The 24,742-nt window shown below is 37.9% G+C and overlaps 1 protein-coding gene across 5 annotated transcripts in view; it reads right to left on the bottom strand.

Moving 5' to 3' along the window:
• Positions 1–15,943, bottom strand: part of ABCD3 (ATP binding cassette subfamily D member 3) — a 117,719-nt gene extending 101,776 nt beyond the window's left edge. For 2 of the 5 annotated variants that reach the window (XR_004623315.1, XM_034653939.1), the window contains exon 1: positions 15,496–15,943. Coding sequence is in view for 4 of the 5 variants with exons in the window: in XM_034653939.1 (XP_034509830.1) it covers positions 15,496–15,605 (110 nt within the window). In the remaining variant the exon portion in view is untranslated. The remainder of the gene's footprint in view (positions 1–15,495) is intronic. The other 3 variants (XM_019798264.2, XM_034653940.1, XM_002917930.4) reach the window with 3 other exon arrangements.
• Between the last annotated feature and the right edge of the window lie 8,799 nt (positions 15,944–24,742).

The following is a 24,742-nucleotide window of genomic DNA, read 5'->3' as shown; positions in this document are numbered from 1 at the left end:
TCTATTTATTAAAATGCTGTACTAAAAATTTTATAATGTGCTCTTAAGGAACTTGGTTTAAGCTGTTCCCTGAATATTGCTCACAGGCACTGTTAAAAGCAAACATTCCTCTTAAAAGGAAAGTATGTTTGCTATAAGCCTCAAGATTATTCCTAGAACTAATTTTAAATAAAACACCCAGACCATAATCAAAAATAACCAAGCACACAGCAAACTAGACTCCATAAACAGGAACCAGCAGAAATTAAAGAGAACAGGAGACCCAAGAAGATTTCAGATGCTGGAATTTCCAAACACATCCTGTAAGACAATACAGACTGTATTTAAAGAAATAAATACACAAAATAAAACAAAGTTATCTACCAAAACAAGGAAATTACTAAAAAGAGAGAGAAAGAGACAGACCTAAGAGAACCAAATAGAATTTTTTTTTTTTTTATAGACAGAAGGGGTAGAGGCAGAGAGCGAGGGAGAGAGATAATCTTAAGCAGGCTCCCCCAGCGCAGGGCTCTATCTCACAACCCTGAGATCATGACCTAACCCGAAATTAAGAGTTCACACTTAATCGACTGAGTTATTCAGGTGCTGTAGAGCCAAATGGAATTTTAAAAAATAATACATACAACAAGTGAAATTAAATATTTAATAGTTTTAATAGACTTCACACAGCCAAAGAAACAACTAATATCTAGGAGCTAAATCAGAATTTGCTATCCAGAGTGTAGCAAAAAGTAAACAAAAAGATGGAAAACAAAGAAATAAAAGTAAGAGAATGCTCACTTCATCAGCAAGGTACTAAAATTGAAATGATACAGAGATCAGCATGCCATCCCCAGAAGGATGAAGCACAAATCTATGAAGCGTTAAAAGAAAAAAAAGTAAGAGACAGTGGTTACAATGAGACTATCTTAGTTGGTGTCCAGGAAGAATAAAGAAAGATAACAAGGTAGAGATAATGACTGAGAACATTCCAAAATGGAAGAGACACCAATCCACAAAGTCAAAAAGGCCTAGTGAAACCTAAGCAGGATAGATAAAAATATCCACACCTCATCAAATCATAGTGAGCTCCAGAAAAATTAAAGATAAAGATAAATCCTTAAACACAGCTGGAGAAAAAAAGACCCATTACCTTCCAAGCGGCAACAGTTACAAACTGATAGCTGACTTCTAAGTAACAGTAATGGAAACCAGAAGATGGTAGAATCAAATATTCAGTGGGCAGAAAGAAAATCACTGCCAATCAAGAATTAAATGTTAAGGGGGAAAAAGTACTTTCATGAATGAAGGCAAATAAAGACATTACCTTGACAAAACGGAGAAAGTTCATTATCAATAGATTTGTACTAACTGTCAGATTGGTGGTGGCAGGGAAGGTGATTCCAGTTGGAAGTTACAGGTACATATAGTTAACTCTAAATGAATATTACATAAAGCAATAATAATGTCTTTTAGTACTTTAAAAAAAAAAAAAAACACCCACCACAACAAATGCATATAAATCAGGAGAAAACTACGTGGAGCCATTGCTCTAAAGTCATTATACCGCTCAGGAGGGGGATGAAGTATTACCGATTAATGTTTAGACTTAAAAATTTTAACACATGTTACATTTCTAGGGTAACCAGTAAAAGTAAAGTAAAATAACGAATAACTTCCAAACTACTAGAAGAAATAAAAATAAAATAATGAAAAAAGAAATAATAACAAGAAAGCAATTTTGCTGTTAATCAACAACAAAAAGAAAAAAATGCAAGAAAAATTCCCAAATGCTTGGAAATTGTGGTAAATTAAATATGAGACAAATTCTTTGTTTCTCCTAAAAAGAAGGAATCTATTTTTTCATCCTTGAATCTGGGCCAAACTTGTGACTTGCTCTAACCAAGAGAATGTGGCAGAAGCCCTTTTACTTTTACTTTTTGCCTCTTGGAATACTGACCTGAGGCTACAATATGAGGCAACTGGTATAGTATACTAGATGATAAAAAGTCACTTAGATAAAAACCAAAGCACCCCAGCCACCAGCTAGCACCATCAGCCAGATCTGAGTGAAGCCGTCTCAAACCTTCCATGTAGCCAATCCTCTAGTTGAATGAAGCCTCAAGCAAACCCAGAACAAAACCAGCAGAGGAACTGCCCAGCCACCCACAGAATTGAGGGGAGAAATAATCATCTTAGGCTACTAAATTTTGGGGTGGTTTGTTATGCAACGATAACTGACATATATAAAGAGATAAACTTGTGAAAAGTCATAAGTCAACCAAAAAAATTTTTGAAATGTATTATATACACATCAAATTATATGTTTACAAAATGGCATAGTTTATATATCAAAAAACCCGTGTGCTGCAACTAAAGCAGTGCTTAGAGAGAACTTTATAACCTCAAACGCATACTTTAGAAAAGTATGCATGGAAATTCATATCACTCTCAGAACATTAGAAAAATAAAATTAAGTGAGGACAGTGTAAAGAATAAAAGAATACAGAGGGAAGCAAAAAAAGGAAATTAGAAACAGTAAATAGAGGTAAAGCAAATGAAAGTTGGATTTTTTAAAAAATTCACACATTTTTACAGACTTAAGGCAAGACTGATTTTAAAAAAAGGCAATCATACATTAATCTACAGATTAAAAGCAATCCTCATCAAAATCGCAACATGCTGATCCTAAAATTTATATAGAATAGTTGAAAGAGTTGATAACCTAGGCATATTTTATATTTTGCTTATAAAATCCACTCCATTCATAAAATAGGGTTCCTCCAAATCATCTATAAAATAGAGCATTAATAGGTATTTGCTTGTAGTAAATCAATAGTTCATAATGACACTTAAAAACTCATTGGTCACCTTCAGAGAATAACAGGGAACTAATGGATTATTTTAAAAGTTGGTAAAGTAAGAACAAATATCTATCCTACCTTTCCTAATTGAACTGTACCCCTGGGTAACCAAATAGATGAAGAAAAGTTTCTTCTCATGGAAGCATTCCACCTTATAAATGAAGAATAACAGAATTCAATATCACCATTTTGCAAGCCCTAGTGAATAAAAATTCACTGATCTACGCATCAAGCAACAGTCTAAAAATCACAAAAAGAGAAACAACCAGACACTACATACGTCTTCATGGAGAGTATACCACATCAACACCTAGGAAGTATTTTTGTCCAAAAAAATAAAAAATAAACAAAACCTAAGCTTTGATCAAGCTTTTTTTTTTTTTAAGATTTTTTATTTATTTATTTATTCGACAGAGATAGAGACAGCCAGCGAGAGAGGGAACACAAGCAGAGGGAGAGGGAGAGGAAGAAGCAGGCTCATAGCAGAGAAGCCTGACGTGGGGCTCGATCCCATAACGCCGGGATCACACCCTGAGCCGAAGGCAGACGCTTAACTGCTGTGCCACCCAGGCGCCCCCTGATCAAGCTTTTAGATCCAATTACTAATTTACAGGAAATACAGAGAATGAAGAAAAAGTATGCAATCAGCATAACCTAGATGGCAGAATCTGTATGGGTCAAAATACTTGATTGCTTCAACAAACTGTAAGAAAGAAAAAGGGAAAAGACAAATGGCAGCAGGACATGCAGATTAAGAGAAACAAATAAGAAAACACACAACTAAATTATAGTGCTTAGGAATGCACATCTGGGCAATAAAATTAGAAAGAAATGCACAGATGCAATTACTACAGAGGTCAGCTTAGTAGTTATAGTAAGGGAGAAGAATGGGCTCTGACTGGAAAGGGGCATGTGGAAGACTTGTGGGGTGGCCGGCAAAGATTTATTTCTTGACCTGCGTAGTAGTTACAAAGGTGTTTATTTTAAAAACTAAAAAAGTCATTAGGTTATATATGTTTTTATGTAGTTTCCTTCATTTGTGGTATAATATATAATAAAAAGATACTAAAAATCTTAGACTATTTCACCATGACTCTAACATTTTAATATCAACATATTACCACAAAATTTTAACAATTAACTTTGCATTTTACATAAAATTTTTTTAACCCCTGAATGGTGACTGTTTTTTGAATCTAAGCTCACCTGAAGGATTTGGTAAAAAATGCCATATTCTGTCTTTTACCTTCCACATGGCTAATTCAAACTTAAAAACTCTTAGAAGCAGGTACCATTTTTACCCTTCTGATTCCTCACTGGTAAAATGAAAATAAAACTATCCCAAAAGACTGTGAGGAATAAATATAAAATACTTAGAACAATGCTTAAAATATGGTAAGTGCTCAATAAATAGTTCATAGTAATACTTCCCAGCTACATATTCTTGAAGTCCCTTCTCAAATCATAACTGCGTTAACTCCATGCCCTTGCTCATGCTGTTCTCCCCACCTAAAATGCCTTCTACCCCTTACTGAAACACTACAAATCTCTTAAAGTCAGGCTCAAATGTGAAGTCTCCCCAGATAACAACAGATATCAAATTAGCTGAATATGCTTTGATAAGTTTATTTCCAATTTTGTACTTCATTAATTTAATTGCATTCATTCAGGTCTGCTAATTTAGCAAAAGGATTACAAAGGCATGTTTTTAAAAAAACACTTTTTAAGCACACTCAAGGCTTCAAACCTTCTTAATATGTACATAACTCCCACTGAGAGCATAACCATCAGCTATACAAACTATTTTATCCTTACAATTACAGAAGGCTGTGTCATTGACAGAGATGCCTAAAACAAGTGGTTTTTTCATAAAAAGAACGTCATGATGAGAACCATGTCCATAAACAAGGGCCTGATGCAAAGCCTTTTGTAGAAATAACTACAACTGCTTGTGTGCCTGGGTGGCTCAGTTGGTTAAGCATTGCCTTCAGCTCAGGTCATGAACCGAGTCCCGGGATCCAGGCCCAGGTCTGGCTCCCTGCTCAGCGGGGAGTCTGTTTCTCCCTCTCTCTGCTCCTCCCACCACCAGTGCAAAAAAAAAAAAAAAAAACTACAAATGCCATTCTTAAACAACTCTGACATTCCATACAAATCATTCCAAAAGAAATAACAATAGAGAAATACAATACCTATTTTTATAAAATTTAATTTTGCATATATAATTGTAAAGAAAACTGCAAAGAGAGTTTCTTTCTTCTTCACAATTTCAGTTTGTATTTTATTGTAACAGATTAGAAGGTGATGATATTCATCAGGTCATGGATGAGACTGATATTGATCCTGGGAAAAAATTACAACTTATTTATCCAAATGGACAATATGGTACCAGTACTTGGAAGAAGTGGTAAATTCTAGGAACAAAAACAAGTTCACCAAAAAGTCATGTTGGACCAAATTCATTCTCTTCTCTGAAGGGATCATGAAAATTCTGTAAACTTAATTTATTATGCTACAAGGCATTTGACAATGGACCAAAACAGTTCTCCACATTTTCCATGAAAAAGAAACCAATGCCACATACAGCTCTTGGGTCTCATCTTCACTGCTCCACAACCAAAAAAGAAAGACACTTCCTAAGCGGTGCCTACATGGCTTAGCTGGTTAAGCATCTGCCTTTGGCTCGGGTCATGGTCCGAGGGTCCTGGGATTGAGCCCCAAATCAGGGTCCCTGTTCAGCGGGTGGCTGGCTTCTCCCTCTCCCTCTGCTTGTGAGCACGCGCTCTCTCTCTCTCTCTCTGTCAAATAAATGAGTAAATCAAAAAAAAACAAAAACAAAAAAAATAAATAAATGAGTAAATCAAGAAAGGAAGGAAGGAAGGAGGGCAGGCAGGCAGGCAGGCAGGCCGACCCTTCCTCACCAGCTCCAGCAGAAACATCTCAAAGGAGGACTTTCACTGGCCCAATATGTATTTGATGACTAGTCCTACAGTTAAGAATGCCAGGTCATAACCAGAAGGAAAGGTGTGGAAAAGTGTTAGGTAAGTTGAAGATGAGAACTAATACAACACCCAAAAGATATCAAATAATAGAAAGGTTACAGAGGTACAAACACACTGTTCTATACTTGGTCCTGTCCAATAACTTAAATTTACTGGGAAAATACAGAGAAGGAATACTAATTAATGTACAAGATGAAAAAAAAATTTCAGAGGAAGTGATACCTCCAAAGATAAGTATAAATAATGTGAACCCAGGTTTAATTAAAAAAAAAAATCAAACACAACGAGTTGAGGAGGGCAAATGAAGGGAAAACAATTGTGTATGCTAAATCTGAGTGAAGAGTATTGATTGCCACAAAAATAATAAATATAACCTCACTTATTTTAGCAAAAGCTTAGGATCTACAAAGCAAGTAACAAGCCATTCCACTCTGTGTCAGTCACACCACATTTAGAATAATAAATTTAATTTTGGACTTCTTCTTTAAGAGGTGGAGAAATAACATACTCAAGAAGCAGCAACTGAAAAAACACAGAGGCCTAAAGCCATGTCACATAAAAGTAAATACTTTCCAACTCTGAAAGTAAATGATTCTACCAATACAAAAAAGGCTTCTTTAGGGAGATTTTCATGGGCACATTTGAGGAAATTTTTATGAAGGCTGAATGGTTTTTGAGAACCTAACAGAGGCACGTTTGGCTATCCTTTTAGTTTTCCTTTCAGCAAGCATAGGGAACTAAAGCTATCTTCTATTTATTGAGCTTTGATCCAGTGACTACTGATTTAAGACAATTTCTGATTTAAGCCTCACGACCACTGAGTTAAGTAAATACTATTATCCCTGTTCTGCAGGTGAGAATACTGAGGCTCAGAGGCTGAGTAAACTTTGTACAAGGTCACAGATCTAGCAAACAGACGCATAAAAACTTGAACCGGTATCTAACTCCAAAGACCATACCATGTTTTATAGTATGCCAAACTGCCTCCATAATAAAGATCAAGTTGCTGCATGTAAAAATGTGCATTCTTGCAAGTTAAAATAATGCCGTGGCATTATTTTATACCTTTGAAGTAGTAAAAAAAAAAAAATTTCAAACACCCCTTATTGACGATTAGAGAATTAAATCTGCACTCATTTCATAGTATTCTACGGCATAATTCTTAAGAAATAATATGTGTAATTTGTGTAGCTCCAGAATGTTCACACCCTTTCCATAAACACTAAGGAAAGTTCATAAGCTTTCATTCTATGATCCCATTTCTGGCAATTTATTCCAAGGAAGTAATTCAGCAGAGACAGAAACGTTCAACTGCAAGAATATTTAACATTATCTAGAAAAATTACAGAAGCAATCTAGATGCCCAAAATAAATTATGATATCGTCACACAAAGGAGTATTTATGTATTTCTTTTTTTTTTTTTTAAAGATTTTATTTATTCATTTGACAGCGATAGAGACAGCCAACGAGAGAGGGAACACAAGCAGGGGGAGTGGGAGAGGAAGAAGCAGGCTCATAGCGGAGGAGCCTGATGTGGGGCTCGATCCCAGAACGCCGGGATCACGCCCTGAGCTGAAGGCAGACGCTTAACCACTGCGCCACCCAGGTGCCCCTATGTATTTCTTTTAAAGTATAGATATGGCAGCACTAGGTGGCTCAGTCAATTAAGCATCTGCCTTTGGCTCAGGAGTCCGGGATCTGATAGAGTACAGAGTACAGCATGCCAGGGCTCCCTGCTCAACGGGGAGTCTGCTTCTCCCTTTCCCTCTGCTCCTCCTCCCTGCTCAGGCGCACACGCTCACTCGAGCACTCTCTCTCTGTCTCTCTCTTGCAAATAAATAAAATCTTTTTTTAAAAAAGTATAGTTACGAAGTTCATGTAGAACACAGGGAAGATGTCTACACATTAAATGAAAATTATAAAACATGTACATTATAATTATGTAAAAATACATGCATATAAATGAGAAATAAGAGGTAACAAAAATAAAATACATATGTTATAGTGATGACATTATGGATAACTTAATTTTTAAAATTGTCTTTAATGTTTCCACTGTATGGTTAACTGTGAAAAGGTTATAAAACAATAATGATACCATTTTTATAAATTTCTAAGACTGGATTTACCCATGCATATAAAAGGGGCCCAGCTCCTAAACAGCTCATAATATACTTAAGAAGACATTTACATTTGTAGCAAGAAAAATTTGTTATTTAAAATAACAGTAACCACAGCCCTAAGAAATGAGCATCTCAGATTCAGAGTCAGTCAAAAAAACTTTTTTTGAGAGCCGACTACATGCCAGCCACAGTTCTAGCCACTGGGTCTATAACAATGAACAAAACAGACAAAAAATTCTGCCCTCATGGAACTTAAATCCTAACAGCAGAGACATACAATAAGCAAGATAAATATGTAAAATAAATAACACATTTGATAGTGATAAGGAAAAGCCCAGAAAGTGTGCAATGTGTGTGTAGAGAAAACTTTTTTAAATTGAGTGGCAGTGAAAGGTCTCCCTGCGAAGAAATCTGAAAAATGATGGAAAAAGGGGAGGGATTTAGCAGTGTGGATATGTAGGGAAAGAGCATACAAGGCAAGGCAAGAGCAAGTGCAAAAAGCCTTGAAAAGGAATCCCTGGCCAATGATGCTATTGTGCCAAAAACAGAGAAGTGTAATTAATTAAACAGTCTGTACCCAGTCCCCACCCGGCAGACCACAAACAGCTACACAGTTCTGAGAACATTGCTTCTGGACCTGACCTGCATCAGTTGGTTTCAGTACACAGATGCTTTCCCTGGCAAATTCTCTCAGGCCTCTTGCTGAAGCATCCTCTTTTCATTCTGAGGATCCAAATGGGGCCTATAACATACACTCATGGTTCATCCCAAGGATCTCCAGCCCCTCACCTGACTCATCCTTGTACTTTGAAAAACATTCAGTGGGCCTATGAAACTGAGCAAAGGGAAGCTAGCCCCTCCTAGAGCTTGATTTGAAAGGAGCAGATCTCAGGAAGGAAAGTTGAATTTGAAGTATGCAGGAAAGCTGTAAAGTTAGTGGGAAGAGGGGGCAGGGAGCAAAAGCTAAAGATATGAGAACATTCAAGAGGTACAGAAAAGATCTAGCAAAAGTCCATGGGGCTGAGGCTCAGGGAAAAATAGTCAACAAACTGCCAACAGTGGAAATGTCAAAGGAACTTATAAATAAAAGAATATCTCCATTTTAAGCTGTTCACTATGCCGAGATATAATCGCTGCCATCACTCCCAAATTGTCGATAACACTCTACTACAATTACCTGCTTTGTGGCTGATGCTTTATAGAAATCAAGGCAGATACCAAAAAGACAGGCTCAAGAGACAAGGTATAAGTAGGATCTAAAATAGAGCAAAAGCTTTTGCACGGGAAGGAAACTACCAACAAAACAAAAAGGCAACCTACTGAATGGGAAAAGATATTCGCAAATGATATATTTAATAAGAGGCCAATATTCAAAATATACAAAAAACTCATAGGACTCAATGCCAAAAAAACCCACAAATACTCTAATTAAAAATGGGCAAAGGACCTGAATAGACATTTTTCCAAAAAGTGATACAGATGGCCAACAGACATATGAAAAGACAATCAACATCACTAATCATTGAGGAAATGCAAATAAAAACCACGAGATCTCATCTTACACCTGTCAGAATGGCTAGTATCAAAAAGACAAGAAAAAACAAGCATTGGCAAGGATGTGGAGAAAAGGGAACCCTCATGTACTGTTGGTTGGAATGTAAATTGGTGCAGCCACTGTGGAAAACAAGTATGGAGGTTCCTCAAAAAATTAAAAATAGAAGTGCCATATGACCTAATAATTCCACTACTGAGTGTTTAACCAAAGAAAACAAGAACACTAATTCAAAAAGATACATGCACCCCTATGTTTATTACAGCATTATTGACAATAGCCAAGATATAAATACAACCTAAGCATCCACTGATAGATGAATGGATAAAGATGTGGTGTTTGTATATATATGCAATGGAATACTACTCACCCATAAAAAAGAGATCTTGCCATTTGAAATAATATGGATGGACCCAGATGATAGTATGCTAAGTGAAACAAATCAGAGAAAGACAAACACCATATGCTTTCACTTATATGTGGAATCCAAAAAAACCCCACACAAATAAACAAAAAGTAGAAACAGACTCACACATAAAGAGAATTGATGTTCACCAGAGGGGTGGGAGTAGGTGATGGGCAAAATGGGTGAAGGGGAGTGGAAAATATAGGCTTCCAGTTATGGAATGAATAAGTTACAGGGATAAAAGGTACAGCATAGGGAATATAGTCAATGGTATTGTAATAACATTTATATGATGACAGATAGTACCTACCCTTATAATGAGTACAGCATAACTAATAAACTTGTAGAGTCACTATGCTGTACAGCTGCAACTATTATACCACTGTATGTCAACTATACTTCAATTTAAAATATATATTTCTATTTGGGACCTCTGGCTGGCTCAGTTGGAAGAGCAGGTGACTCCTGATCTCCAGGGTTGTGAGTCCAAGCCCCACAATGGGTGTAGAGATTACTTACAAATAAAATCTTTAAAAAAATAAATTTAAAAAATTTAAATATATATATATATATTAAAATTATAAAAATAAATAAAACAGAGCAGAGGCAAAAATGTTAAATAAGGTGTAACTAAGAAAAATACAAGCTCCCTGAAACTCTTCATCAATATCTGGGGGAGGAAACTGTGTTCCCAACACCTACAGAGTGGGCTTTGAAAAGGATAAAGAATCACTCCAAAAGCTGGGGAACTTGGCTACACCCTGAGAGATGACAACTAGATCACATCCAGTGAAGCAATTAATAGATAAAACAAGAAAGATACCCAAACTTTTGACAACTGTGAAGCTGAAGACAGCCCAGCAGCACTAAGGACATCAAATCTCACTGTCTTCCCAGCCTGTTGACCTTTTGTCCAAGCCCCTCAATAAAATGGTTTGATCCAAAAATAAAAAAATAAAAAAATAAAAATAAGGTACCTAAATTCATGCTTCAGGAACTTAAAATGGATCATTATTTAGATCATCCAGAGTTGTTAAATGATACTTCATGGAATGGATGACTCTCACCTACCCCTTAGAGGATTAGAGCTGAAGAACAGAAAATGTAAGGAGAGAGATTTCAGGTTTGGTTAATACGAATAAAGCTCCAAAGCCTGGAATGAATGTGGCCTGTTCAGAGAACAGTGCAAAACTGGTCTATATGGAACACAGCATACTCACTGGCAGGCAAAGACATATAAGATTAGCCAGGTAAGGTGAGACCAGGTGAGGGAAGGCTCTGAAATCCAGGATGAGAAAGCTGAACTTGACAAGCTTCGTGGGAAGGGAAAGAAACTGCTTTGTTCTGTTTTTGTTTTTCATGCTTGGTTTAAGATTTTAAATATCATGGCAGTGTAGACTGGTCTCTTTACCTGCCCTCTAAAATTGGCCCATAATTTCCTACTACCTCGCCCATGTTACGTACTCTAGATATACAACTATCGCCTCGATTACCTAATGCCTCTACTCATGTTTGTACTGGTCCTACATCCCCAACTGTCAGACAGTTACCCTTAACCTTAAAAGTTCTTCAACTAAAAAAAAAAGTTCTTCAACTATCCTGCATAATTTGTCCACCCCATACAACACTTAGTGTCTATCCCATGACATGTGCGAACTAGGAATTTATACATGACACAGTACATGCCCTCAAGAAACTCACTCTGATGTAGACAGAAGCCAAGAAAATCAACTAGTACAATACAGAGTGCTAACTAGTAGAGTAATGTTTAGCATATTAGAGCAAAGGACAACAACATCAGTTTGGAAATCAGGAAAAGACAGAAAACACCTAAGAGAAAGTGTTAACTGGACTGAATTTTGAAAGAAAATAAACACCAAAAGGTGGGGAGAAGTGTTGGGGATGACAATGATTATAATTAGACTGCAAAGGCTGAGCAAAGCCTGTCATACTCAGAGACTGTTACTCCATATGGCTGGATGAGTAGGAGAAGTAGTAGTAAAGGACCAGATCATGAGCACGATTTTCTTGTGCTAAGAATTTTGTGTTTTCGAATAACCAAAAGACTTTAATGAAGGAATTACAAGATCATAATTGCGTTTCTTAAAAAGAGCTCTGGTGGCAGTGGAAGATGGATTGAAAGGGTACCACAAAGCTTCCTCCTACCACAAAATGCAACAAGAATCTGATAAAGGCTGAATTAACATTCAACTTATCTGCAGTTATCCACTCCTACCCCTTTTCTAGGCTTAGCTCATATTCTTCATAAAGCCTTCCCTAACTCTTTGCAAATACATTAATCTTTCCTTTCTCAGAACTTCTAAGGCATGTCTGTCTGTATACTGCATTCAGTCATGACCTTACAATTTTAACTAATTTGCATTTAAATTTCTTCTCCCTAAGAAGAATGTAAGCTCCCTATGAAAAGATGTCATATATTTTTTGAATGTATGTGTAATATACACACACACACACACACACCCTTCATCCCATAGCACCTAGGGCAGTAATACAACAGATTTTGAAACAGATACTTCCTTCAAACTGAATATATGGTCTCCTTTATCCATGAGTACAGATTCCACTATTCCCCATAAATAATAAATAAAGTAAAATGTATGATTTTAAAATGTATGACTTAAAATTAAGGGGAAAAAAGTTAATGTATGGTAGTGGGAAATAAACACAAGGTAACTTTCTAGAAAGATGAAAATGTTCTAATTTATTGATGGGGTGTGTTACACTGTTGTACTGCATTTACTTAAAAAATGCATAACCAAGATTTATACTGTTTAACATATAAATTTACCTAAAAACCTGTAAAAATAAGGGGTGGAAGCAAGGGGCTATAGATGAAACATGAATGGCAAAATGTTGATGGCACTTCTTCAGTGAAGCGTACACATGATTCATTATATCATTCTGTTTACCTTGAAAAAAATACATTAACAAAACTAAAAAAATAACTCAGAAAATTAAATTATTTATTCTCCTAATTTTCGGTATAATATGACATTACAACCTTTAAAGTGGTTTTACTAGCTCTATTACCTACTTGATTCTAAGGAATATCTTCCAAGACAAGCCTATCGTTAATAGCGTAGATGAAAAAAGGCCAAGCAGCCATAGGTTCCTTAATTAAGCACGAGAGAGGAAAACTACTTAGCCCTGTTACAAACAATACCCAAAAAGCCAATAAAATATAAAGCTAGAATTTTCTAATCTCCTAATCTTCAAACTGTGCAGCCAAAGATAGCATCTGAAAGATATCCAAAAGTTTCTGAAAATACAACATCTACAAAAATAGACTCAACACCATTCTTGATGGTTTTAAAATAATTCAATTATTTTTATTTCAGTAATTTAAACTTCATGCTTATCTGCTCTTAATTTGCATTCTCCTCCCACAAAATATTTAATGTGGAAGATAAAGATTTTCCTTATTCATGCCAATGCACAAGGTTAACAATCTTTTGTTCAGTAAATTAGCTGTTGCATAACTTAATCCCTCAAAAAGTATAAGTTTCTCAAAAAGATTTCCAAAGCATTTTACAATAAAATAAATAAATAAATAAAATGTAAATGAAAAAACACCTAAAATTTAGTAAGACAGTTTCTATTACACTGTTTTGCTTTTTCTCAGGAGATGACATTTAACACTTTCCTTACAATAATCTACAGCCTTATAAATCACTGGCTAGATTATCTAAACTGTGACTGGAAGGGACATGAAGACTTTCTGGGATGTTGATAATGTTCTTCTATGGGTGCAAATCTGAGTGCTGATCACTTGAGTGAGTTCTATCTATAAAAATTCTTCAGGCTCTACACTTCATGTGTACTTTTCTATATTCCATATTACACATGTAATACTCTGATAAAACAAAGTAAGCCAGAGCTGTTAAAGCTGTCCTCAAATCCCCTACCTCATATTAAACACCTGTTTTATGCACTGAAACATTTCTCTAATAAAAGGTAACTCAAAGTTATTTTATAGCATTTAACATTTTCTGACATATTCCCAGATAACAAAAAACTTCCATTTGCAACTGGGAGCTCAGAAAACACACAATAGAAAAAAAATTGTTTATATTTTTCAGAAGAAATCATTTTAAAAGCTAACTGAATAGAAGAAAAGTGGGGGCGCCTGGGTGGCGCAGTCATTAAGTGTCTGCCTTTGGCTCAGGGCGTGATCCCGGCGTTGTGGGATCGAGCCCCACATCAGGCTCCTGCGCTGTGAGCCTGCTTCTTCCTCTCCCACTCCCCCTGCTTGTGTTCCCTCTCTCGCTGGCTGTCTCTGTCTCTGTCGAATAAATAAATAAAATCTTTAAAAAAAAAAAAAAAGAAGAAAAGTGAATTGCTACTGTATTGTCTGGACAAAGATGCAAATCATTTTCAACTCTGTTAATCGAACTGAGAAAGGAAAAGAAAGATCACCACTTCAGACCTTAGAAGATAAGGAAGACAGGAGGTTAGTAAGAATTTCATGGATGGAAGGGCATTGTTAGTGATTTACTCCAAAGTGTACAACTAATCAGATATTTCAAGCAAAACAAAAACAAGAGGCAACAGCACCTGCCCAGAGAGATGAATGAAATAAAATACATGAAAACAGTATGCCAAGATTTAATATGTAATACCCAATGACTGGCAAGAATGCTAGGGAATTCGTTTGCTGAAACCAAGTGTCTCCCAGAGAAGAAAATATTATGTCTGCAATCCCACAACAGTAACTCAATTCTCTCTTTTCCTTCCTCTAATCTTATAATCGCCCAAAGTTAAAGTTAAACATTAAGATTCTCTCGAGGAGGAAGAATGGAGTATAATCAAAAAGGATCTTGATCCTCAGCTAAATCACACTTTAACCTTCCACCTAAAAAGCCGGGGGAGGGAACCTTGCTCTATGAATCCAGACTTTACGGATGAAATGTCAGGGAGTTCACTGACCCACTTCCAGGGAACACCACTTCAGAAAGCAATCTTACCAAATGGACCCAGGATAGTTCACATGTACCATCCTCAAGACTTTCAACAGCAACTACTAGGGAGTCGTGCCAAACCCCATCCAAGTGACTGAGGCAACAGTCTGTATCCTGGCGAGTACCAATCCTCAGCCTCGAATCACACATATGCGTCCACAGAGCAAACCCACGGTCTCTCAGGAGATGAGATGACAAAACTAGAACATATCCAGAAAGTTGATACAGAAGGTGGGCTGGGGGCGACAGCCTCGGGGCAGAGGCTCATGTTTGCTAGCGGGCGCTGGGTAAAGACTCAAGCTCCCGGCGACCGAGTAGGGCGTAGGGAGCACTAGGGACGAGGCCTGGGGGCAGGAGGTACAGGTTTCCTAGCGGGTGTAGGGGAAAGAAACATTCCCGGTAGCAGAGTGCTGACAGCAGGGAACACCAGACACCTTGACAGTAGAGCCCGACAGCAGCCGTGGCCCGCCCTCTCTACGCTTGACCCTGCCGGGCCAAGGGACCCGTCTGCCGGGCGCCAGGCGAAAAGGGAGAGCGCGAGGGGCGCGCCCGCTCGGGCCCGGGAAGGCAGCGCGGCCAAGGGCCTTCTTACCCGTGCAGGCCGAGGGCGCGGCGCCTCTTGTGGAGCAGGCAGAGCAACAGAAGCGCGGCCCCGGCCAGCGTGGAGTTTCGCGCCGTCAAGTACTTGCTGAAGGCCGCCATGAACCGCCAGTGCGAGCTAGCCGGGAATGGGGCCGCGGCGGCGTCGACAACCCTTAGTGCAGGAAGCGCGGGGGAGACTGGGAGGAGAAGAGCGAGAGGAGGGAGGGCGGTGCCGGCAGCGCAGGACCGGCACCGCAGGACCGCCCCCTGGCGCGCGCCGCCGCGTCGTCCGCGCGCCGTAGCCCACCGCGGACTTCAGCTCGGCAGGAGCGTGCGCGGGCGCCGCGGCGGCCGGAACACTCCTGGGACGCTCTCTGCGCACGCGCGGACCCCCGCAGGGTCACCCGGACTGCCCGCGTCGAGAGGCTGCTGATCGTCTCTCAGGCGCTCGTTAGTTATCCAGGGCTTCGATGCTGCCCCTGCCTCACCCGTACTCCCACCTTCACGCCTGCACACCCATCCAAGCTTTCACAAGAACTGGAAGAGCAGGCCTACCCTGCGCCGGGGGCCTAGTGGGACCTGCCACTCCGCCTACCCCCCCTCCCTCCGCACTGTGAAGGGCCGTTACCACCCTCTTAAAGGAGCGCAGAAAGAAGGGGCATGGCCCTGTCATACACTATTTATACAAAACTGAAGGCACAGTTACTATTTAGACGAAAATACCTGTCGGGAACTCCGAAGAGGTGTAGGGAAATGTGGGAAGAATGACTATACAAATCGAAAACCTTTTTCTAAGCCAGGGTTTTTCTAAACCATGGGTTATCATCTAGGGGATTGTGGAATGAGTTTGATAGATTGAGACCACTGCTGTGTGTGTGTGTGTGTGTGTGTGTGTGTGTGTGTGTGTGTGTGTGTGTAAGAGAGAAAAATCGGTAAGAGTAGAAGACAGTAGAAAACTCAGAGTGCGTTACGTGTAAACAAGTTCTGAGAAATTTTTATTCCAGTCTTATATCCATGTGTCCGGAGCAGTGATATAGAGCGTATTTCTTTAATGTGGCTCTGATCAAACAGAAAGTTTGAGAAACACTGTTCTTTGCAAAGGGACATTCAGAAATAATCGTGCATTGTGTGAATGCTGGCCTTACTCCCAGAATCAGAAGAGCATTAAGATTACAGCATTCTTCTGGCTGGCCCTATGCTGCAGAAATCGTTATCCCTAGCTCTTAGACTGGCATATGTACAGTAATCTGTCTTCAGTTGAAGAAACTGGAGGAAAGAGTTATCAGTCAGAAAATAAGTACATAAAACTTTTCATAATACTCATGTTAAAGTAGCCCACAAAACAGTGGTTTCCTAGGTGTTCACTCAATATAAACTGCCTAATACAGATTACAAGAATCACGAGCGGTGGGTGTGTGTGTGTGTAGAGGTGTTCAACTGTCTAAATTTTGTAAAGTGGAGCTTCTACTAAATTCTTCAATTACCACGTAGACATTTTCATTACCTCTTTCAACAGTTAGGCAATTTGGTATGCACCTAGGATACAAAGATAAAAACAGATCATAATCCCTGCTCTTCAAAGGTTGGTAGAGGAGGAAAAATATGAAAAAAAATTATAAATAGGTTAAGTGTCACATTAGAGGTATGAACACATTTGTGCTATGACAGCAGAAAAAAAAGAAAATGCTTAATTTTGTCTAGAACTTTCTTAAAGATTTTATTATTTGAGAGAGAGCACATGAGAAGGGGGGAGGGGAGAGGGAGAGAGAGAGAGAAGCAGACTCCCCACTGAGCAGGGAGCCGGACATAGGGCTCTATCCCAGGACCCTGAGACCATGACCTGAGCTGAAAGCAGATGCTTAACTGACTGAGTCACCCAGGAGCCCCCTGTCTAGAACTTTCTATTAGGGCTCGACAAAATATTATTTTTCAGTTACAGCCTAAAGGACCAGAGAAAGAGCCATGCAGGAGGACAAGAGAGAAAATTACTAATTCACCAATAAATTGTATGGTAATGTTAAAGTGTTAGGAACTGTGGGAGAAAGTGTATCATCTTGGAGTTTGTAGCAATGAAGGAAGAGTATGCAAGGTTAAAGGAAAGATTTAGGAAATAGATTACATTTCAGAGGAGAGTAAGAATGACCCACTGGACAAGATATTCTAAAAGGCACCTGTAACCCAATGTTTATAGCAGCTATGTCCACGATAGACAAACTATGGAAAGAGCCCAGATGTCCATCAACAGATGAATGTATAAAGATGTGGTATATACATACAATGGAATATTACTCAGCCATCAAAAAATGAAATTTTGCCATTCACAGCAATGTGGATAGAACTAGAGGGTATTATGCTAAGCTAAATAAGTTAATCAGAGAAAGACAATCAGATGATTTCATTCATATGTGGAATTTAAGAAACAAAACAGAGGAGTAGGGGAAGAGAGGGAAAAATAAAACAAGACAAAATCAAAGAAGGAGACAAACCATAGGAGACTCACAGGAAACAAACTAAGAGTTGCTGGAGGGGTGGGAGCTGGGGACATGGGGTAACTGCTTGATGGACGTGGAGGAAGGCACATGATGTAATGAGCACTGGGTATTATATAAGACTGATAATAAAAATTTATTTTTTTTAAAGATTTTATTTATTTATTTGACAGAGATAGAGACAGCCAGCGAGAGAGGGAACACAAGCAGGGGGAGTGGGAGAGGAAGAAGCAGGCTCACGGCAGAGGAGCCTGATGTGGGGCTCAATCCCATAACGCCGGGATCACGCCCTGAGCCGAAGGCAGACGCTTAACTGCTGTGCCACCCAGGCGCCCCTGATAATAAAAATTTTAAAAAATTTAAAAAAAGACTGATAAATCACTGAACTCTACCTCTGAAATTAATAATACATTATATGTCAATTAATTGAATTTAGATAAATTTAAAAATAAAAAAAGGAAAAGGCACCCATGTTCAAGAAGCATGGGTGATTCTAAAAAAATAAACTTAGTTAATGTGAGTTCAAATAATTCTAGCTGTTCATAAAGTCCATCAGGTAAAGACCACTATGGACAAACCTGTTAAACAACAAAGTTAAGTTTATTAACTTGCTACAGAGAGGATACCACACAGCAGAGGCATTATGGGCATGTCACCAAAAAAAAAAAAAAAAAAAAAGGTGAAATGGGGGTTATAGTATTAGAAGAAGGGAGGAGTTTACGTAGAATATAAATGAAACAGTATTTAATAGGCTCAGAGCAAATCAGATCTGTATGTAAAGGGGTTAATATCAGATCTGAGTTGAGAAGCATCCTCTGGGTTCTTATTCCCTTGGAAACATAAATTTAAGATTCATATAGAATATTGTGTCCAAAAACCCCTTATCTGAACCTCTGCACTGTAAATTGAAGCTGCTTCTCCAAGTCAAAGTGACTTACTTGGATGGTTTAAATCTCCCAGGTAAGAAAGGTATGTTCTGCCTCACCAATAGGAGTTCAAAACAACAGGGTTTCTGACAACTTAAGGTTTTAGAGAACAAAGTTCCTCACCACTATGCCCTTTGATAATTACCCAAAATAAATTCTGAGGTTCACAATAATAGTTAATAATTAAGAAAAATGTTATTTTATTGGAAGATATCCAAGAACTCTGATTTTTAAATCTCATTAAAAAATTAGGCCATTTGGTATGCACAGGACAGAGGGCAGAGAGAAGAGGGGCCCATGGAGTTGGGGAATCTAGAAAGCCTCTTGAAGAGCTACTGTGCTAGCCAGCCCCCAGCATTGTCCCCAGTGATCCTTGCTTTCTGGTACTCATGCCCCTATGTAATCTCCCTTATGTCAGGATTGATCTGTGTGACAAAAAGAGTGTGGTAAAGGTGACAGTCTCTTGGATTGCTTGCTTTTGAGGAAGCCAGCTATCACAAAGTGCACTCAAGCAGTCCTCAAGAAGAAGTGAGGATTCCCAGCAAAAGCCAGCACCTGCTTACCAGCCTTGGAAGCAGATCTTCCATCCCCACGGATGAATGCAGACTTAGGAAGATTCTGAGCCGGAATGTTCTGCCAAGATGCTCCTGAATTCCTGAATCATCAAAACATTGTGGGAGACAATAAATGTTTACCGTTGTCTTAAGCCACTAAATTTGACGGTAATTTGTTATGCCCCTGATGTGATTTGGGTCAAGCCTCGAAAAATAGATGTAAGAAAGGGGCTTTAGGAAAAGATGTAACAGGAGCAAAGATACAAACACAAGAAGGTACAAAGCAAGATGATCAAGTATGGTGTTGGATAGAGGTTCATGAAAGGGTGTGAAATGAGACAAAAGCTTGAAATGTTTAATGGAGGTCAATTTTTGGAAGATCTAAAACACCCAGTGAACCAGGTGAGATTTTACGCTGCATGTAAGCGGGAGGAGTCCAGGTTTGGAGGAAGAGCAGTGACCTCAGCTTTTATTTAAAGAGACTGTGCCAGTGGCAATGTGTAGGATGGATTGAAGAAAGAAATATCAAGCAGAGAGACCTGTCTGGACACACTTGAAATAATCTAGGTGAAAGGTTGTAAACACCTGAGTCAGATGGCACAGAGCAAACAGGAAGGAAAGCAAATTGGATGGGGATGGTGAGATTGTTATTGAATGGGAAGGAAACTTTTAAATTCGTTCTGAGATTTCCTGGTGATATCATTTACCGGAGAGCAGGAGCACCTCCACCAAGAAGTGGATCATTCTTGTCAGGGAAGATAATGAGAGGCAAAGGACTAATTCTTCACAAGATCCTCACCACCAAGGTAAACTCCAAGATCCTTAGCATCTTACACAAAGCTGGGTATGCTATCAGCCCTGCCTCTCTGAATTCTTATCCTGACACTCCTCCCCTCGAATACACGTATTCCACCTCTGCCCTAGGAATAAATGCACACTGCTATTCCCCCTCTGTGGTCTTCCCTAGAATATTCTATTCCTTCTGCCTGAAATATCAATCCTTTCCTGTCCTAACACCTTCACTCTCAACTCAGTTCATCCTTTAAAATGAAACTTTGATGGTCTCCTACTCCAGACTGTCTTTTTTGATCATGTTCCCCAAGCCCCCATCTCTTGCCAAATTAATCACGTCTCCCTTGTGCTGCTTCTGACTCATATATAATTCTATTAATGTATAGTAGGATGCTACTTTTACTTTTTTAATATTTATTTATTTATTTGACAGAGAGAGAGAGAGAAAGAGCACAAGCAGAGGAAGAGGGAGAATGCATGGCTCAATGTGGGCTCCATGTGGGGCTCCACCACAGGACCCTGGGATCATGACCTAAGCTGAAGGCAGACACTTAACCGACTAAGCCACCCAGGTACCCCTACAGTAGGATGTTTCTTAAGAGAAACTGGCATTCATTTCTCTGACAAGGTAAATACCTCAAGTCACCAGGAAAAATTCACCTTTTTCATCTTTGCTTAAAAAAGAATCACTTGTTGGTGGTTTGCAAACTGATATAGCCACTGTGGAAAACAGTATGGAGTTACCTCAAAAAATTAAGACTAGAACTACCCTATGATCCAGTAATTGCATTTCTATTTACCCGGAAGACCCCACCAAAAACACTAATATGACAGGATACATGCACCCCTCTGTTTACTGCAGCATTATTTGCAATAGCCAGACCATGGAAGCTGCCTAAGTGTCCATTGATACATGAATGGATAAAGAAGATGTGGTGAATATATATATATATATATAGATATATATATATATAGATATATAGATATATATATTAGAATATTACTCAGCTATTAAAAAAAAGTATGTGATCTTGTCATTTACAACAACATGGATAGAGCTAGAGAGTATAATGCTAAGCAAAATAAGTCAGAGAAAGACAAATACTATATGATCTCACTCATAATGAGGAGTTTAAGAAACAAAACAAATGAGCAAAGGAAATAAAGGTGGTAGAGTGGCCAAGGCATGGACTCTCAAGGGTTCTCTATGCTTGGACATTATTCCCGAAGAACTTGGGTAGTTCCTAGGTGACTGAATTGGGATGATCTTCCTGGCTTAGCACATACTGTGGTGGAACCAGCTCTCCCTGTGGCCACGGGACACTGTTGTTGAACTAGTTCATCAGCTCAGACTTCCTACCCTTCCTGAAGAGTTTTTCTTCAGGCCAGTGAGCTAGTGAGATAGAACTATCTCAGTGTATTGGAAAGGCTCTAATAATGTTGAAACTCAAAAGGAAAGAGGTTGAGATTTCAATGGGTACCTAACTCTCCTTCTACTTGTATCAGTAAGAGGAGCTTCTCAAGTGATTTTTTTTAATCATTTTATTTTATTTTATTTTATTTTATTTTATTTTATTTCATCATGATAAATGTATTCTTTAATCCCCATCCCCTATTTCACCCATCCCTCCACCCACTTCCCCTCTTACAACCATCAGTTTGTTCTCTATAGTTAAGAGTCTGTTTTTTGGTATCTCTCTTTAGAAAAATAAATGATAGGAATATGTGACTTTTATCCCAGACTGCTAATGCAAGTCATACTGATTAAAACCATATGCACTTACGATTGTGCTTTCTGTTTCTTTATAATAAGTATATCCTCAGGCCCTATACACTGTTGGCACAGAGCAGAGCCTCAGTAAATGTTCATTAAACTGAACAAACTGATTTTGAGGAACTAAAAGGAATGCCTGGTGGAAATGCCCAGCAGGTAATCAAAGAGTTCCCTTTTTTAGGGAAAAGGATCAGTACTAAACATTCATTTATATGAAAATATTTATTAATAACTTACTATGTGCCAGGAACTGGGGCCACCAGTGAGAAAAACAGAACAGTCCTCACCCAGCACTGTCTAGTAGGCTAACAGATACTAATCAAATGATCATAAATAATCCCACATATAATAAGCATTTTAGAGCTACATTAGAAAAAAAATATTTATTTAGAGGTCTTTATATACAAAATAGATGAATCTTTGGAACTAAAAAAGAATTAAGAAGAATGGGCAGTTGGGATGTGAGATATAATCCTGTAAAACACCTACATTTGAAGGATGGAGGAATGAAAGGGATCCAGGATAGTGAGAATAATTAAAAAGGCAATATGGGAATCTGGAGGCATGAGGATCACAGAAGTCAATATGCAAGAGAGTTTCCAGAAGGGTATAGAAATGGTAATTGAGATTATCAGTAAGTATTGGAGATCTATTTCTTTATGAAGCCTTTTCTAGACTCCCCTTTCCTTCCCTCGATGTTCCCCCAGTGCACCCTGTTCAGATTTCTGTCAGAGCTCTTACAGTGTTTATTTATTTAAATGGAAGGAACCATCACAAGGTAAGAAATCAAGTCTTGTTTTTCTTAAATTCCGTATCATCTGAAAAAAAAAGACTTGGATCCACACCTCATGCTGCAAACAGAATAATTTCCAAATTGCTCAAAGAATGAATAAAAAGAAAAAAAATGTAAAGAAACCATAAAACTATTAGAAAAAAAGAGGAAAGAATTCTTCATGAAATAATTATCTTATAATCTTGGCATGGGGAAGACCTTTACAAGTATTAAAATTCAGAAGCTATAGAAGAAAAAAAATTGATGCTTGGCTACTTAAAAATAATTTCTTAATGACAAAAAAAAAAAACCCACTGTAGACAGGGCAGAAAGAAAACTGTAGGAAAAAGTTGCACTTCATTTCATAGACTAGTGGTTTATTTTCCCAAAAGTACCTACAAATCATTAAAAAAAAAAGCCACAATCTGAAGAGAAAAATGGGTAAATAATATGAAATACAGTTCATGGAATAAAAAATTAAAATTAATATGAAAAGATGTTTTATCACACATAATTAGAGATACAAAAGAAAACCACACTAAAATACAACTCTCACCTACCAGAATGGAAAAGATTCCAAAGTTTGATAACACATTAGGTAATTTTTTATTACTATTTGTGAGAGGCATGTAAATTAGTACAAATTACAGAACAATTGATCAATAGCTGAAAAATAGAAATGCATATATCCTATGACTCAGTAATTTACTTCAGGGAATTGATTCTTTAGACGTACTCTCACATAAATGAAATGTCATAGATATAAGGTATCTTCATTAAAGCAAAGAATTGAGAACATTCTTTAATTCCCATCAGTGGAGGACTGATTAGATAAATGTAATGAAATATTTATTATACATCCATGAAAAGAATGAAGCAATTCTGTATATACTAATATGGAATGATCTCAAAATTTAACATTAAGCAGGGGGTGGGAGGCAGAAAGAAATATTTGCACTGTATAAATTTGTATCTTTTAGGTTTTAACCATGTAAATACATCATCTATCACATTCAAAAAAATTCTAATGAGGTGAAATTCACATAACAAAATGAACCAAAATCAATAATTTAGTGGCATTTAGAACATTCACAAGATTATTCAACTACTACCTCTACCTAGATCTAAAATATTTTCATTATCCCAAAAGAAAACCCCATACCCACTAAGCAGTTGCTCCTCAAGGTCCCCTCCTCCCAGCCCCTGGCGACTACCAATCTGTTTTCTATCTCTATGGATTTATCTATTCCAGATATTTCACATAAATAGAATCATCCACTATGTGACATTTCGTGTCTGGATTCTTTTATCCAGCATACAGTTTTAAAGGTTTATTCGCATTGAGGCATTTATTAGTACTTCAATCTTTTTACGGCTGAATAATAGTCTCTGTTATGAAGAGACCACATTTTGTTTATTTATCCACTCATCAGCTAATGGACATTTGGACATTGTGAATAGTGCTGCTATGAACACGTATGTAGAAATATTTGCTTGTATTACTTCTGAATACCTGTACTGAATACCTGTTTTCAATTCTTTGGGGTACATACCTAGGAACAGAATTACTTTGACATACGGTAATTCTGTGTTAATTTTTTTTAAATAAGCTCTTCTCCAAACAAGGGGTTTGAGCTCATGACCCTGAGATCAAGAGTCACATGCTCTACCGACTGAGCAATCCATTTATGTTAAATTTTTTGAGGAGCCACCAAACTCCTCGCATCAGCTGAATTATTTTATATTCCCATCAGCAGTGAATTTTGATTTCTCCCCATTCTTTTTTTTTTTAAATGTAAAAGATCTCAATGGTTTTTTTTTTGGTTTTTTTTTTGTGTGTGGTTTTTTTTTTAACGATTTTTTATATAATGATAGTCACCATAGTACATCCCCGGATTCCGATGTAAAGTTCGATGCTTCATTAGTTGCGTATAACACCCAGTGCACCAT

This window comes from Ailuropoda melanoleuca, chromosome 2, assembly GCF_002007445.2.
Source record: "Ailuropoda melanoleuca isolate Jingjing chromosome 2, ASM200744v2, whole genome shotgun sequence".
NCBI lineage: Eukaryota > Metazoa > Chordata > Mammalia > Carnivora > Ursidae > Ailuropoda > Ailuropoda melanoleuca.
This window is presented reverse-complemented; position numbering and strand designations above follow the sequence as displayed.